This window comes from Phalacrocorax aristotelis, chromosome Z (assembly GCF_949628215.1).
Source record: "Phalacrocorax aristotelis chromosome Z, bGulAri2.1, whole genome shotgun sequence".
Lineage (NCBI taxonomy): Eukaryota > Metazoa > Chordata > Aves > Suliformes > Phalacrocoracidae > Phalacrocorax > Phalacrocorax aristotelis.
The window spans coordinates 42,779,224-42,795,851 of NC_134311.1; the positions used below are offsets into that span (position 1 = coordinate 42,779,224).

At 39.4% G+C, this 16,628-nt stretch overlaps 1 protein-coding gene across 1 annotated transcript in view; it reads left to right on the forward strand.

The window, feature by feature from the left end:
• Positions 1 to 16,628, forward strand: part of TMC1 (transmembrane channel like 1) — a 69,310-nt gene that overhangs the window by 18,427 nt on the left and 34,255 nt on the right. The window contains exons 5-6 of the mRNA XM_075079072.1: positions 12,059 to 12,149; positions 13,419 to 13,500. Of these exons, the coding sequence (XP_074935173.1) occupies positions 12,059 to 12,149; positions 13,419 to 13,500 (173 nt within the window). The remainder of the gene's footprint in view (positions 1 to 12,058; positions 12,150 to 13,418; positions 13,501 to 16,628) is intronic.

Genomic DNA, 16,628 nt, shown 5'->3' on the forward strand with positions numbered 1-16,628 from the left:
GGGAATATCAATCTTTTCCAGCCTTAATAATTTACTATTAAATGTTTGTAATTGGACGAGTGCTTCTAGTCATCCTCAGTGAACGCTAAATCACTGAACATTTTTTATTCTCCCAGTTGGGCTTTCTCAATTAAGCCAATAGTGAGTTTTCAAAATTCCACCTTTGTTATCTGCCTTCTTATCTTAAGAATTTCTTTATTAATATTCAGGGTGAAGTGGTCCTTGTACATTCAGCATGGGCAGCAATTCTACCTAAAAATCCATTAGTTTAACAACTTTTAAATTCTTATATTTATGAAATCAAGGCTGGGAGACTAGGCATGCATTCAATTTTATTTGCTGACATCAGGTTTGTTTTAATAAAAAATATGTATCAAAGTGCTCTTACAGCAGTTTGCAATATCTTTTTTTTTTTTTGCTTTGCTACAGCCCTCTCTGAAGTAGACTTGGAAGCATATTAGCGGCTTATTTGCCCTACAAAAATCTGTATTCCAAAAGCAAATGGCAGTTCTTCAGATTAGCTTATTTATTTTTAATCCACTTTTATTAACTGAAGATTTACATTTGTCACTACTGTTGTATGTCAGGTGAGATTCCAAAAATAGTCAGATTTTATTCCAGGCAATCCCATTCAATTGTCACTGTTCTGTACAGTGTCATGCATATCTCAGCAGACAAAACGCAAAAATCCAGCAAGTGGTTGGAATAAAAAATAAAAGCTAAAAACTACTGTTTGGTTACATTTCAAAATGTGTGAGCTGAGAATTATGCATTTAAATCTGTGTTTAGCATCTTAGATGAAAATGGTGGAATTTGGAATCCTCTGAAAAAATCAAATTAAATAATTTACATACCAAAATACAGTCATAGACTAAGTTTTCTAGAGTTTTTTAATTGGCTTTTTTGAGCCTAAGTTCAACTGAGTTGCCGTGGAAGACCTGGTGTTATGCTGCTTAAAATAAGAAGTAATATCTTATCAGTGGGTGCTCTATTTTGATTGTAGTTATAACAATACAGAAGTGTGTATATCAGTGCATTTTAGGGTATCTATGTATTTATTTTGTATTTTAACAGTTTTTTAAGATTTATACCAGAACTTCTATACAAGAACCATTAGTATAATAGATTGGCAGTATTCTTGTACATGTGGAAAATGGACACACACTGGCTTTAAGTGCCTTAAACTTGTAAATCAATTAGAAGTGACTTCTGAATACACTTGTGTTAACATCTCCTATGTTGAGACTCTAGTCAACAGTTGTTATTACTGAGTATTTCTCTATGACATCTGTTTCTTTCGCTATGCAGGTTTTAATATAGGGTGAGTAGGAAAAAAAGAAGAACCCTATATTCTCAGAGGTAGAAGAAATTTTGCTATTCTTTGTCTTCCAGCTTCCACAATGAGAAATATTTAATTGGACATTTCTTCTCAGCATTATGAGGAGTGTCCTTTACTGTGAGTTAACCACCACTTCTATGTTTGTTCTGTATTAGCACCTATGCTCCCAAGGAATGCTCAGGGATTTGTTACATATTCATGATAAAATAAGACCAAAAAACCATACTTTTTCATATTATTTTGAAAAGTTAATAATAGGGGTCATTATGAATTTTCATTCTAAATATTTTTTAAAAGAAGTCTTAATTTTTCAGAACAAACTATTTTTGGGGAAAGATTTAATTTCCACTAAATTATGTATTTTAAAAAAGTGATAAAATTTTTAAATTGTTGAAACATTTTGTTTAAGCATTTTCAAGACTGAACAACCCCCTTGCTTTGATGATTCAAAACCAGTTTTGCCCAAGGGAGCATTTTTTCATAGCTTAAAAAGTACAGGGTGGGAAGATGACTTCTGCTTAGCTCTAGTGACTACTTTGTAAAATAGTTGATCCTTTCCTTCATTCTTTTTCTCTGAAAATGCATGAATGAACAATAACTTTAGAACACAAATGCAGAACTAGTTCCTCTGAAGAAAATGCCTTCTTTCAAAACTTGGCTGAGATACTCATTGCTGAAATGGCATTCTTAGTATAGCTGTATTGGTAAATTAGATCAGCTTTAATTTCTAATTTATATTCGTGTGTCTAGAAAGATGCATTTCAAACAGCCCCTGGTTATTCTCTGAAGAACCGTGACTGAGGATACTGCTCTGCTGCAGAGTGTCCCTCTGCAGTTTGATGTTAAACTGTACTATCACTGTCAGTCTCTAACGTCACCTTAAGACATCATGGTCAGGTCTTTACCAGTCTGGAGATGTGAAAAAAGTGAGGAAGAAGCCATGGAGAGGAATGAAAAGATGTTATCCAGGAAACAGCATGACCACTTTCCCAGGCCTTTAGCGATAGACACGTTAAGCTGTGGGGTGGGGGCATAGTGGTCTGTGCTGTTGAGAGCCTGACTGTGGCTGGAGTCCAGAATTTTTCTCATTTCCAAGAGAAATATTCTCCTTCAGAAGAATTTTGTTCTTTTTATTTTCCTTTCACTGGTTTACATGATTTGAGAGTACTGTTGTTGTGCCTTTTCTATGGGAGATTATAATCTGTGCACATTTCCTCTTGGCACTGCCTACTCAGGCCAGCACAAAATTACCTGAAGAGACATCAAATGATAATGACCATCAATCATTATTTACAAGACTGAAATTTAGAGGGGGGAATAAACTATTGAAAAAAATTTTGGAGTAGAAAAACGCACAAGAGAATAAAACTCATGGGTCACAGCTTCAGTTCTTGTACATTGGAAAACGTCCAGGGAAAGCTATCCAAATTTACCTCTGAGGGACTGGTTTTGGGGACTGCATCCCGGTCTGTGCATTCTCCTGGTTGGGTTTTGCACAGATATAAAGGAAAGGGGAAGGTTTAAAAACTGTGCTACTGTGTTTGGCTCTGGTATACTAATCTTATTCACCTTGTTAGTGCATATAACATTTTAGATAGCCAAAGTTTTGTGCTGTAAAATAACAAAGACTATTAACAGCTATGGAGTTTATATTATGCTACCATATAGTCAGAGAATTGAGCACAAGAATCCAGAATTGTGCCAACAATGGTCTCTTTAAAGCTTTACTTTAACTTTACAACTTTTAAGCTGTACTACAAGCCAGTTAGCAAACTATCAAAACCAGTGAAATGACAATATAAATGAGAAAAGTCAGTCATATGTCAAACTTAGGCTTTTTAAAGGGCTTCCAATTAAATACAGACCATAAAGAGAACTGTGACATCTTTTTGGTTTTTCTAAGAAAAACAGAGCAGAGCAGAGCAGTCTCTTCTTTATCTGCCAATGACAGAATATAATGTGGTGATTTTTCAGTATTTTTTTAGCATTGTTCATTATATTGCACAACTTAGATTATCCACCAGGACAGATGAATTGGAAACAGAATATTTTATATTTTTTAAGTATACAAGCTGGAAGATACGTAAGGTGCATGTTTGGGATGGTGGAAATTTCTTATATTTGGATGTGGTCTTTCTACTCCAATGAATCAGTATTTCATCTCTCTTACTGTGGACATACTGGCACTCCTGGAGGCCAGCCTGGATGTCCAGGAGGCCAGCTGATTATTAAATAATGCTTTTATTTGCCCATTATTACTGCTGAACTGCGTTTCAAGTGAGCAGTGCCTGACAACTGTTTTGCAGTCAGTTTTTAAGCCAATCGTTTTAAGACTTGGAGAAGTCCTGGGTGATCAATATTAGTATGACATTTCTTTTTAATGGGTTTTTAGCTCTTGGAGACTGAAGCCTTCCTGAACTGTTACTGAAAAATGTGAGCAATCAACTTGAATCCTATTCATTAGCAACAACTTCTGAGAGGTGTAATTCGTCCTTTCTCTGAAACACTGAAGTGCCCAAAGTACTGTACAGCTAGCACTTTGGATGCTGTAACTCCACACCTAGTATTAATAATTAACTCAGGCTTCTCTGGGACAATAATGCCTGGCCCCATGCAAAATTTAGTAGTTCCTTGTGTCTGTAATTCAATTAATAAGGTTTCTCTGAAGATTCTTTAAATTCACAGTTAGCTAACGGGGCATGCTTTGGCCTATCTTGTGATATAGGTAATTTAGCTATAACATGATACCAGTGATTACAAAGCTCAGTTTTGTCGCTCTGCGTTGTTTTTCACACATCCTCCTGTTAGTGAAGTTCATTACTTCTAAGTAGGCTTGTGTATACATATGTATGTATATATATGTGGTTTTGGATGTTTTTGTGGTTTCTAAAATAGTTCTGTATGTTTAGGAGTACTTTTGATTGCTTGATCATTCTTCCTGTCCTCACATTCTATTTTTAGCACAAAAGAAATGGAGAAAAGGACAAAGCGTGGCGAAAGACTATAGGGATGTACAAATAGAGGTCTTTGAATGAGATAGTTTAGGCATCAAGGTAGAAACCTGAATCAAGTAACCTATTGGATTATATTTAACAAAAAAAGAGAATGTTTCACAGACGTGGAAAGGACATTGTGAGCCTGTTCCCTGACTGAATGGTGCCAAGTCATTGCTGAACTTTTAAAGCCAGGAAGCTTAAGGAGAATTCAGAAAAAGGCCTTCTTAACCTACAAACCACAGAGTTCAGGAGTAACCCAGTGGGACTAGCTTGCTGCGGAGCTGGTGAGGGAAGAAAAGCTGAGGAGGAGAAATAAAATATGTTCTCTTTGATGGCTCCAGCATCGTCTGGTAGTTATGGTGTCTGTATTACTGCCTTGCACGTAAGTTTCTGTCTCATTAGCCATAGGCCCTCTTTCAAGCTCTGCTTTTGCACTGGACTTGCTTTTCAGATATTTCATTAACTCTGGTTGGAATTTTTCTTAGAATCATGTTGTTTTTGAGATTTGCATTTGATTACCAATTAAATTAGATCATCAAGTCATGCAAATATTAATGGATGTAGTTAACAGGTAGGATGCTGTGGGGCACTTAATAACTCCACTGTATATTTGCATGCGGTGGGGTTCCCTTGCAAGACTTAGTCTCTTTAAATGAGTAGTATGAAAATGCTAGTTACAATGTTATTGGTAAAATCTACCACACACCAAAAGGTAGGACACACTCATAGAACATAAAAGGTAACTTGATTACATTTATTCCAAGAGGTGAAGAAGACTTTAATTCTTTTCTTTCACAATAGTTTTTTTAAAAAAATAATTTATTTCAACTGCATAGTAATCATAGAATCAATTAGGTTGGAAAGGACACTTAAGATCATTGAGTCTAACCATTAATCTAACACTGACAAGTCCACCACTAAACCATGTCCCTAACTGCCACAACGCCATATCTTTTAAATACCTCCAGGGGTGGTGACTCAACCACTTCCCAGGGCAGCCTGTTCCAATACTTGACAACCCTTCTGGTGAAGAAATTTTCCTAATATTCAATCTAAACCTCCCCTCATGCAACTTGGTGTTGTTTCCTTTTGTTCTGTCACTTGCCACTTGGGAAAATAGATTAACATTCACCTCGCTACAACCTCCTTTCAGGTTGTTGTAGAAAGCAATAAGGTCTTCCCTCAGCCTCCTTTTCTCCAGGCTGAATGACCCCAGTTCCCTCAGTCGCTCCTTACAAGACTTCTTCTTTGGACCCTTCACCAGCTTCATTGCCCTTCTCTGGACACACTCCAGCACCTCAATGTCCTTCTTGTACTGAGGGGCCCAAAACTGAACACAGTATTCAAGGTGCGGCCTCACCAGGGCTGAGTACAGGGGCACGATCACTTCCCTACTCCTGCTAGCCACACTATTTCTAATACTAGGCAGGATGCTGTTGGCCTTCTTGGCCACCTGGGCACACTGCTGGCTCATGTTCAGCCAGCTGTCGACCAACACCCCCAGGTCCTTCTCCACCAGGCAGCTTTCCAACCACTACAAGCCTGTAGTATTGTATGGGGTTTTTGTGACCAAAATGCAAGACCCAGCCCATTGGCCTTGTTGAATATCATACAGTTGACTTTGGCCCATCAATCCAGCCTGTGCAGATGCCTCTGCAGAATCTTCCTGCCCTCTAGAAGGTCAACACTCCTACCCAGCTTGGTGTCATCTGCAAATCTACTGAGGGTGCTCTTGATCCCCTCATCCAGATCATTGATAAAGATATGAAATGGAACTGGCCCCAGTACTGAGCCCTGGGGAACACTGCTTGTGACCAGCCACCAGCTGGATTTAGCTCCATTCACCCCAACTCTTTGGACCATATAGCATGTGCTACTTTTTTATTAAAAACATAATGATTAACTATGCGATGATTTTGGCTATTACTTCACAAGAATGGGAAATATTAATAGGCACTGTTTTCAAATCATGTATGAAACACCTTCTTGTCATGGTCAGTGTGAAATATGCATTAATGGCAAAAGACATATTAATTCCAAAAATCACAGGGTATTGTAACTAGATTAGAATGCACTTACACTGTAAATGGAAAACTAAAATAATACTGTAAGTCCACCATTTGGACTTAGTTGATTTTTTTCAAGATTTATACAACAAATTTTTCTGTACAGGAAAGAAATATTTAAAAAAATGAAAGGAGTTACTTCATACTTCTTTCATGAAACATGAAAGTACTTTCATAAATATTGTGCATAGATGGGTTCAGCTGGTCTTGTGCTTTAGTCTTGCATGCATAACTCAGTTGACTGCATGTGTAACCGCCCAGTAAGAAGTTTAACTGGTATCAGACAATCATCTGGTTTGTTTGTGCTGCAGTGATGAACTTAGTTCAATGCAGGCTGATGGAGTGAAAATCTGAGAAAAACAGATTATAAAGCAGTAACATTATGGGGCAGTTTATAACAGTTGTGTAATCAGCACACCCTGGAGCAGGGCACTGTTGGGGAAGAAGGGATGCAGGAAGAAAGGAAACCTCAGACACTGGCAAAGTAAAACCCAGGGAAGCATTCAGGAGAGTCAGCAGCATTAAACGTGGAGACCTGGATCACCACCTTCAAAAAGCAATGTTTTGGTTTGTTCTGGAGAAAAAGCTTAAACACTGCTAACACGCTAATTTGAAAGATTGCTTGATGGAGATTCCAGGAGGCAGAGAGGGATAAGAAATACTATTTTTTTGTAGAAAACCTTGTAAAAAGACATTTCAAACAAGTGAACAGAAGGCTTTCATTAAGAGTTTAAAATAAATCTTGTTATGAATTTCATTATGGGAAGTTTCTTCTTGTTTTGGCTTAGCTTAATTTTATAGGAGAACAATTCTGAGGAGAACTTATGTCTTCAGCTACAGATGCAATATATGTTCATATCCTCTATGGAGGATTTTTTATGTCTTAATGGTTGTTTTCATATTATCCCCTTAAATTCCTAACTTACTGCTTTACTGTATTAAAAAAAAAAAAACCCTACAGTTTGAAAACTTCATATTCTGCAGCATAACTGCACATAATCAGTGACTGAAAGCACAGGTTTTCTACAACTCTGTAGGTTTTGATTTCAGTCATTTTTTACGAACAAGCTCCAATGCTTGAATTACCTGGGGATAGAAGTGGTAGTAGAAGGTTTTCCTCTTAAGTCCAGAATACGATATACTGACTTGGGAGATTGGTACATGTCCAGTTTATTTATTCTGGCTTCTTTATGGTACTACTCCAGCATGGACTGCTGAATTTACAAGGAAGATACCATCTGCTGATCAGACTGCCTTATATCAGTGCAACAAGATTTTAAATCCTGAGGATATGGATTTAAAAGGGACTCCCAGACACTGGTTTGCTGAAGCTGAAAGAATCTGTTTTCTCTGACTGATATGGGAGGGCTGAAATTTAAGAGTAGAATTTTTTGAGAATCAAAATAAAAGAATGAGATGTAAGTGCTGAGCCAGAAAATCTCTATAGGACTCAAAGTGGCTTCCAAAATGAAGAAAGCTCAGTCAGTGTCAAAGTTAGCTAAAGTACAGACTCCAAAATCCAGAATACAAATGTGATCCAGAAGTGCAGAATTGAGAATAAAGGATCTTCAGCCTTAAAAAGACATTGACTAGATCCCCAAGGAACACTTTGAAGTGGTGAATAGGTGGGATATGTGGCTGTGCTGGTGGCTGGATATTTTACTTTTTTTATCTGGACCTGTGCGTGTCTTGTCCCACAGGGAAAAGGAAAAAAATTAAACAAGAGTGACTGGATTGGGATTCATGTCATTGTATGTAACTTTTTCCTTCTGCCAACCTGTGTCTTTGAAGGAGAAAATAGGATCTCAGATGGTGGGAAAAGGCACGCTGAACTCCTGTGGAGGTCAGGTGAACTGGAACTGGTCCTGATATATCACCAGCTAGTTTAGGTGTGAGCAGTCAGAGGGTGAGAGTGCTCAGAGGGCTCTCAAAGAAGTAAAGATCTCAAAGACTGAAAGCTAAATTCAGTTACTCAATTTTGCACTGTCTTGGGAAGCACAGAAACAAAAGGTTGTTCGGAGCCTTGGTACTGCAGCTAAAGAGACTGTTGCAGTGGGTGTCTAGTAGGGAAAGGTATTTACAGGTCTTCAAATGATAGTATGAAGATCACCCTAAGCTTTTGCAGTTGCTAAAAATACACAGTATTTTTAAAGATGTTGAGATTTTCAACCATGACTTAAGTGAAATTACAACACAGCTAATAGCCTTCTTCACACATAATTTTATTCTCCTTTATCACAGCTACACCATTATTCTGCCAATGCTGTAGTCATATTTTTTGCAGTTTAACACAGTCTTTTTGCTTGCTTACATAAAATATGTGAGCAGAAGATATAAGCATGATAATTTCACTCAGTGAACTTACTTGTAGCGTTTCTGAAGAGATTCACATCACAATATTTTCTCAATAGCCTATCTTTTCCCAAGTGCTTAGTATAATATAAAATATATATTTTACATATGTAGTATGTGTACACACTATATATAATACATATACATAATACTGTACATAATACAAATATATAATACTGTATATATAGGGTGTATATAGTACACAATGTTTGGCAGACACCTAGTGTGATGACAAAATAATTATACAGTCTTGTGCACACACTGACATTTAAAAATTCTTAATCTGTTTTCCAGTATTTTAGATCAGGACATTTAACCTCTAGGGCACATTTTCTCAGTAGAGAAAGACATGAAAGTCATACTTATAAATAAAAATTGGATGAAATGGAGGAAGTGATGAAAATATTGTGGAGTTCAGGATCCTGATGAGTGTGCTGAAGGTCAGCTCTAAGACAAGGGTTCTGGATTTTAGAAGAGCAAACTTCAGTTCACTCAGGCCTCAGCTGAGAGGGATTCGATGGGAAGCTTCCATGGAAGACAAAGGAGCTAGTGAATGCTGGGAGTTCTTCAAGAACACTCTCTTGGAAGCACAAAGCCAATTTATCCCCTACAAAGGAAAGGGAAGTAAGTGGAGCAAGAGGCCCCCTCGGCTCAACCATGAGTTCCTGGGTCTACTCAAATGCAAAAGGGAAGCATACCAGAGATGGAGAAGTGGAGGATTATCCACTGAGAGCTACAAGGGCATTGCCAGAGTCTGCAGAGAGGCAGTTGTAAAAACAAAAGCCCAGCTCGAATTGAAACTGGCTGTAGACATCAAAAATAACAAGAAAGGTTTCTTCAGGTGTGTCAACCATAAGCATAAACAGAAGGAAAACATAGGCCCACTGTTAAACGGAAAAGGAGAGTCAATCACCAATGATGCTGAAAAGGCAGAGGTCCTCAACACTTTCTTCACTTCTGTGAAGAGGTCCCAGGCTGGGTCCCAGGCTTTTGGAACAAAATTGCTGGGTGATCCAAACTAGACCCACCATCAGTGAAGGAAGAGTTAGTACATGAATTACTACAGAAGCTTGACCCCTGCAAATCGATGGACCCTGATGCCATCCACCCGAGGGTGTTGAGAGAGCTGGCTGACACCATTGCAAGGCCACTCTCCATAATCTTTGAGAAGTCGTGGAGAATGGGGGATGTCCCAGAGGACTGGAGGAAGGCAAATGTTACTCCTCGAGGGAGGATCTGGATAACTATAGGCATCAGCCTTACTTCAATCCCTGGGAAAGTTATGGAATGAATCCTCCTGGGGGCCATCACAATTCAAATGAAGCACGTGATTGGGAAAAGCCAACATGGCTTCACTAAAGGCAGAGCATTCTTGACAAACCTGGTGGCCTTCTATGACAAAGTGACTTGCCTGGTTGACATGGGGCGGGTGGTGGACATTGTCTACCTGGACTTCTCCAAGGCCCTTGATACGGTCCTTCCCCAGTCTCCTCCTAGAGAAAGTAATGCGTTATGGCCTAGACAAGTGGTCTGTGCAGTGGGTGGGGAATTGGCTGACAGGCTGCACCCAAAGGGTGGTGGTAAATAGCTCCTTTTCAAAGTGGCAACCTGTCACAAGTGGGGTCCCCCAGGGATCAATATTGGGCCCAACGTTATTCAATATCTTCATAAGTGATCTGGATAGTGGATCAAGTGTCACCTGATGAAGTTTGCGGATGACACCAAGTTGAGTTGGGAAGTAGACACTCCAGAAGGGAGAGCTGCTCTGCAGGAAGATCTGGATAGGCTGGAAGAGTGGGCTAACAAGAACCTTATGAAGTTCAACAAGGAGAAGTGTAAGGCCATGCACCTTGGAAAACATAATCCGGGAGTGCAGCACAGACTGGGATCCACCTGGCTGGAGAGCAGCTCTGTCGAAAGGGACCTGGGGGTCCTGGTGGACAGAAAGCTCAACATGAGCGAACAGTGTATCGCTGCAGCCAAGAAGGCCAACAGGATGCTGGGTTGCATCAGAAAGGGCATCTCCAGCAGAGATAAAGAAGTCATTACCCCACTCTACTCAGTGCTGGTCAGGCCACACCTGGAGTACTGTGTGCAGTTCTGGTCCCCGCTATACAAAAAGGACGTGGACAGGCTGGAAGGGGTCCAGAGAAGGGCCACCAAGATGATCAAAGGACTGGGAAGCCTGCCATACGAGGATAGGCTGGGAGAGCTGGGTTTGTTCAGCCTTGAGAAAAGGAGGCTTAGAGGGGCTCTCATTACAGTGTACCAGTACTTAAGGGGTAGCTACAAAGAAGATGGAGACTCCCTTTTTACAAGGAGTCACATAGAGAGGACAAGGGGGAATGGACACAAGTTGCTTTTGGGGTGATCCCAATTGGACGCGACAATGAAATTTTTCACAGTGAGGACAGTCAACCATTGGAATAATCTCCCCAGGGAAGTGGTTGACTCGGCAACGTTGGACACCTTCAGGAGTCGTCTGGACATGGTGCTGCACCATCTTGTCTAGACTGCGCTCTTCCTAGAAAGGTTGGACTAGATGATCCCTGAGGTCCCTTCCAACCTGTGATTCTGTGATTCTGTGAAATATTAGTATGTTCTTGAGCTCATCTTTTTTATCGTTTTAATCCATGGACATTATGGCTTTTTAAAACAATTTAAAAATCTTCCTTTCATAATTGTGTCACCAGGGTCTTATTTAAGTTCCATATTTTTATCAGCAAAATTTTAGTCTTTTGGAGACCACTGAAGATAACACTTCTAAGAAATTATTCTGAGAATGGTATAGTTAGAGATGATATATGCAGAAATTCTGAAGAGTTGAATTAAATCTAGTCTTGAGAAGGAAAGACACAGGGGAACCAAGTGCATACATAACTTGAAAATAAAAAATTAAAATAGATTTCCATTAGGTAGCTGGGCAACAATTCATATTAGCTGGAAACAGGAGGAATAACAGTTTGTGAGTGGCACAAATGGACAGCAGCTGAACTGCAAAAGAAAGTCACTATGACTGGAAATATTTGATAACATTAACTGGATGTAGGCAGATTTCAGAGCTCCAAATGCATTTGGATTAAAGCAGATGACTGAAGTTGCTTGTTCTGTTTGCACTACATATAATTACTCTTGTGTGAAATACAGAATCTCAGAGCTTTTCTTTCTAAATATTACTGAGGGAACAAGATTATAAAAAACTCTATGAGGGGTTAGAACACATAAAAAATGATGTTGTTATGGTAGAGACAATATGAAATTTACCATGACATCATATTTATCTCTCTTTTGCCCTAATTTTCCAGGGAGGCCCAGCTTTTTGTTGAAAAGTTTGAAGGTGCTCTTGGAAAAGGAAAAGGAAAAAAATTCTATGCATACAAAGTGATGATGACCAAGGTAAACTTATTATTTCACTAGCTTAATGTAATGAAAATGGGAAGCCTTTTGCAGATTATTGCCATATGCACCCATCTCCCAAAATAGAGTTCCTTGTCTTTCTTTGCGTTTTAACACTTTTCTTTCCACTGCTCTTTCTTGAAAAGATCTCTAATACAAGCTCACATTTTTTTGAGACTTGTCATCAAAACAAAAATCAGCTCTTTTGCAAGAGTTTGCAAGACTTTAGTATCTTGTGAAAGTCAGTTTCTCTTGGTGTAGATTGGGTTTTTTGGTGGACTGAATCCCAAACTCAGTCTTTGCCTTGAGACAGCCCTCTGTGAAGGATGAAGTAGTCTTTTATGTCTTTTTGCACCACAGTGAAAATACTGTGGGCACCTCCACAGAGCCAAGACTCTAGGGCCATGTATTCCCTAGGAAGCAATATGGATCTGTAGGAATGTGACTGAAAGGTCTAATAGAGGTTGCTGAGGATCCAATGTATGCCTTCTGACATATCTTTCTTAGGACTAAGTCCTGTGTTGTCCCAAAGACTAGATACCCAGTAGCAGTGGATGCAGATTAGCATGCTCCTCACGTACACTCCTCAAGTACATCTTTTGACTTAGTTTTATGCTCTGGCACTGCTTTACAATGCAAATATAAGTGTGGTAGGCTGGGATGGTTTGGGAGACTCACTTCAAAAGCACACTTCTGCCCCAAACTAAAGTGCTGATGCAGAACGGTGCTGAGACTATTTGGCAGGACTACTTGCTATAGCCAGTCTTACCCTTAGTTAGACTGGATTTTTTGCAAGCAGTTGTGTAGTCACATCTCATAAGAATTAATGTTCACAAAAAATAACTAGACTTTCACACTCAGCTGGGCACAGGAAGCTCAATTACAGAAGTTACACTTATCCAATATATAAATACTGGATAGATAATTGTAATTAAATTACACAGCTTGAGCTCCAGATCTGAATTTTGAACAGGAAAGGAAATAAATTAAATTCTCAGAAACAATTCTAAAAAAACCAAATGGCATGAAAGACAGGGATTATTTAACCACTCTTCTTGTGGAAGAAATAAGGACTTCATGCAAAGCCAGTAGGAGACATATTAAGTACAAAAAGAGATGGTTCTTCATAAGCTAGTTCTTCTATTGCGGTGGGCTCTGATCAAAGGATATTGTGGATGATTAAGGGGTTGCAGTAGCTCAAGGGAAAATTGAGCATCTGGGCACTGAGGTGATGGTGTTGGTTATTTTTTTATCTGTGACCCTTTTCAGAAATGGATGAAATTTCAAAGAGATTTTGAGAATTTTAAGACAGCCTGCATACCCTGGGAAATGAAAATTAAGGAGATTGAAAGTAAGTACTTATGGAAGGTAATAATAGTATCTAGTATCATATTCCTGATGCATGCCAAAACGGTAATTTACTTTTTGACACTTTAGAAATACACATCTTTAGAAATACACATCTGTATTCAATGTGTAGTACAAACTCAATGAGTGTTTATTTTTCATTATCATTTTTGAGCTTGATATTATAGCTAGTTGAAAATTTCTTTGAGAGAGTGTTAGTCACCTTACAGATAAAAATCCTCAATGCACAAAGTTCAGAACCAGTGTTGAAGTTAATCCTAGAAAAGTGGAATTTGGATTTAGCTATCACTTTCACTTTATTTTGTCTGTATTTATATTATAATTATTTCTGTGCTGTTTTTTCGTCAACCTCAGGCTTCCATAGGAGGAGTTTTGGTTTTGTTTCTCTCACAACCCAGAGAAAACAATAGTGGTCTTGGATATCCCCATATATTAAGCATAAATATACACATAGTTAGTACTATGGCTGTGTTTGACAGTAGGTTTTTGGCACAAGTCAGTTCTGTGTTTCAGTTCCAGTCGTGAATTTAAACTGCAGCCCTCTCTTTAAAGGAATCACAGAATCACAGAATGGTAGGGGTTGGAAGGCACCTCTTGAGATCATCTTGTCCAACTCCCCTGCCTGAGCAGGGACACCTAAACCAGGGTGCACAGGAACACATCCAGGTGGGTTTTGAATGTCTCCAGGGAAGGAGACTCCACAACCTCTCTGGGCAGCCTGTTCCACTGCTCTGGCACCCTCACAGGAAAGATGTTTTTTTCTCATATTGAGGTATAACTTCCTGTGTTTCAATTTGTGCCAATTGCCACTTGTCATGTCATTGGGCACTATTGAAAAGAGCCTAGTCCCATCATCCTGACACCCACCCTTTAGATATTTACAAGTATTAATAAGATCCCCCCTCAGTCTTCTCCAGGCTGAACAAACCCAAGCCTCTCAGCTTTTCCTCATAAGGCAGATGCTCCAGTCCCCTGATCATCTTGGTAGTTCTCCACTGGACTTACTCAAGCAGTTCCCAGTCCTTCTTGAACTGGGGGGCCCAAAACTGGACACAGTACTCCAAATGTGGCCTCACTAGGGCAGAGTAGAGGAGGAAGATAACCTCCCTCAACCTGCTGGCCACACTCCTTTTAATGCAGCCCAGGATACCGTTGGTCTTCTTGGCCACAAGGGCACATTGTTGGCTCATGGTCAGCTTGTTGTCCACCAGCACTCCCAGGTCCTTCTCAACAGAGCTGCTTTCCAGTAGTTCAGCCCCCAGCCTGAACCAGTGCATGGGTTTGTTCCTTCCCAGGTGCAGGACCTTGCACTTGCTTTTGTTGAATTTCATGAGGTTCCCCTCGGCCCAGCTCTCCAGCCTGTCCAGGTCTCGTTGGATGGCAGCACAGCCTTCTGGTGTATCAGCCACTCCTCCCACCTTGGTGCCATCAGCGAACTTGCTGAGGGTGCGCTCTGTCCCTTTGTCCAGGTCACTGATGAATATATTGAACAGGACAGGACCGAGTACAGACCCCTGGGGAACACCCCTAGTTACAGGCCTCCATCCAGACTCTGCCTGACTGATCACAACCCTCTGAGTTCTGTTGTTGAGCCAGTTCTCTGTCCACCTCACTGTCCACTCATCTAACCCACACTTCCTTAGCTTGTCTGTGAGGATGTTATGGGAGATAGTGTTGAATGCCTTGCTGAAGGTGTTACAAAATACCTTTGTGGGAGGGAATAGTTTATGCTCAGCAAACATTTACAGTTGTTAGCTTTGAACTAGTTAACTTCCTAGTATAAGTATTCTTTGTGGTCCTACTTCAAGATGATTCACATTTACTGATTTCAAAGTGAGCTCTTTATAAAAAAAATCCAAAGAAAACAAGGCAGTAAGTGTTTACAGTAGAAAATGGGAGAAGTAAATATAACTTTCTAATTGCTGAGAAACCCTAATCTTAATTCTTCAGTCCTTGTAAAACACTGCACCTGAACAAGCAAGCATGACTTGTCCAAAAGAAAACAGTTTCAGAGTACTAACAAACTTTGCCCTATAAATTAGCATTAGTGCAGGACTATTATGATACCTACCTTGAAATTTAGAGGATCAACAAAGCAAAGGAGAATAAGCCATATATTAATAGAATGGCATCTTCACTGTGATGCAGTTCAGGAGTTAACATGAAAGAGAGGCTCTTTTTTAGAAAATCTGATGCTTATACTGTAGTGTTGTTGGGTGTTGGTCCATCCTCAATAGTAGCCAGGGTTGTAGACAGACTGAACATGAAAAGTTAATTAAGGTCCTTTATAGTGGCAAAGCATCAGTTAGGTACTACTGGGGAAGATTCCTCTGACTTAAAAAGAAATATGGTACAGGTAAAACAATGTTAGATGACACAGTAAGTTTTCTCTCATGCAAACTGAAGATGATAGGTAGCTGTGCCGCCCTATCACTACCAGCTGATGCAGGAAACTTAATGGGAAAAGCAGCGTTGAAATAAACATACTTTATGAGAACCACAAAACCGCTAAATTAACGTAAAATCAATAGAAATAGTATAGCTTTACGAAAAAAGATCATATGAAGAATGTGTTGCATGGGGGGAACTGGCACACCTGTGCCTGGCAGTGCTACTGAACTGAAAAGTTGCTTGGGCCATTACTTGTACTCTACAAAGACCTGGGAAAAAAATGCTTCATTCTGAGCAAACTCACTGTATCTGGAGTTGTGCTGGTGTGTCTGGGAACTCCCAAGGTGTAAGACACAAGTTTTACCAGGCTTTTTTTTTGTTACCATAAATTTCAGCTTGATGCGAAAATTTAAACAGACTTCAAGAAGATACTTTTGATAAACAAAGGGCTCCTTTAGGTTAAGTCAGACTAATATAAGGAGACCAGCTAATGTTACAGGTAAATCTAAGAGCACCCTGTCTGCTTTGAAGAAACAATTCTGATTTTATTTCAAGGCTGCTTGTAAATACCCCAAAACCACCTTGACCACATCAGGTCAGATAATTCAACAGTCACACTACTGTGACTTACATGTGCTACAGAAGAGTATAGAAGAAAAAAAAATATTCCATTTTAATCATTATTAATATTGGCATGAGAAGACATACTCCTGTTTTAAA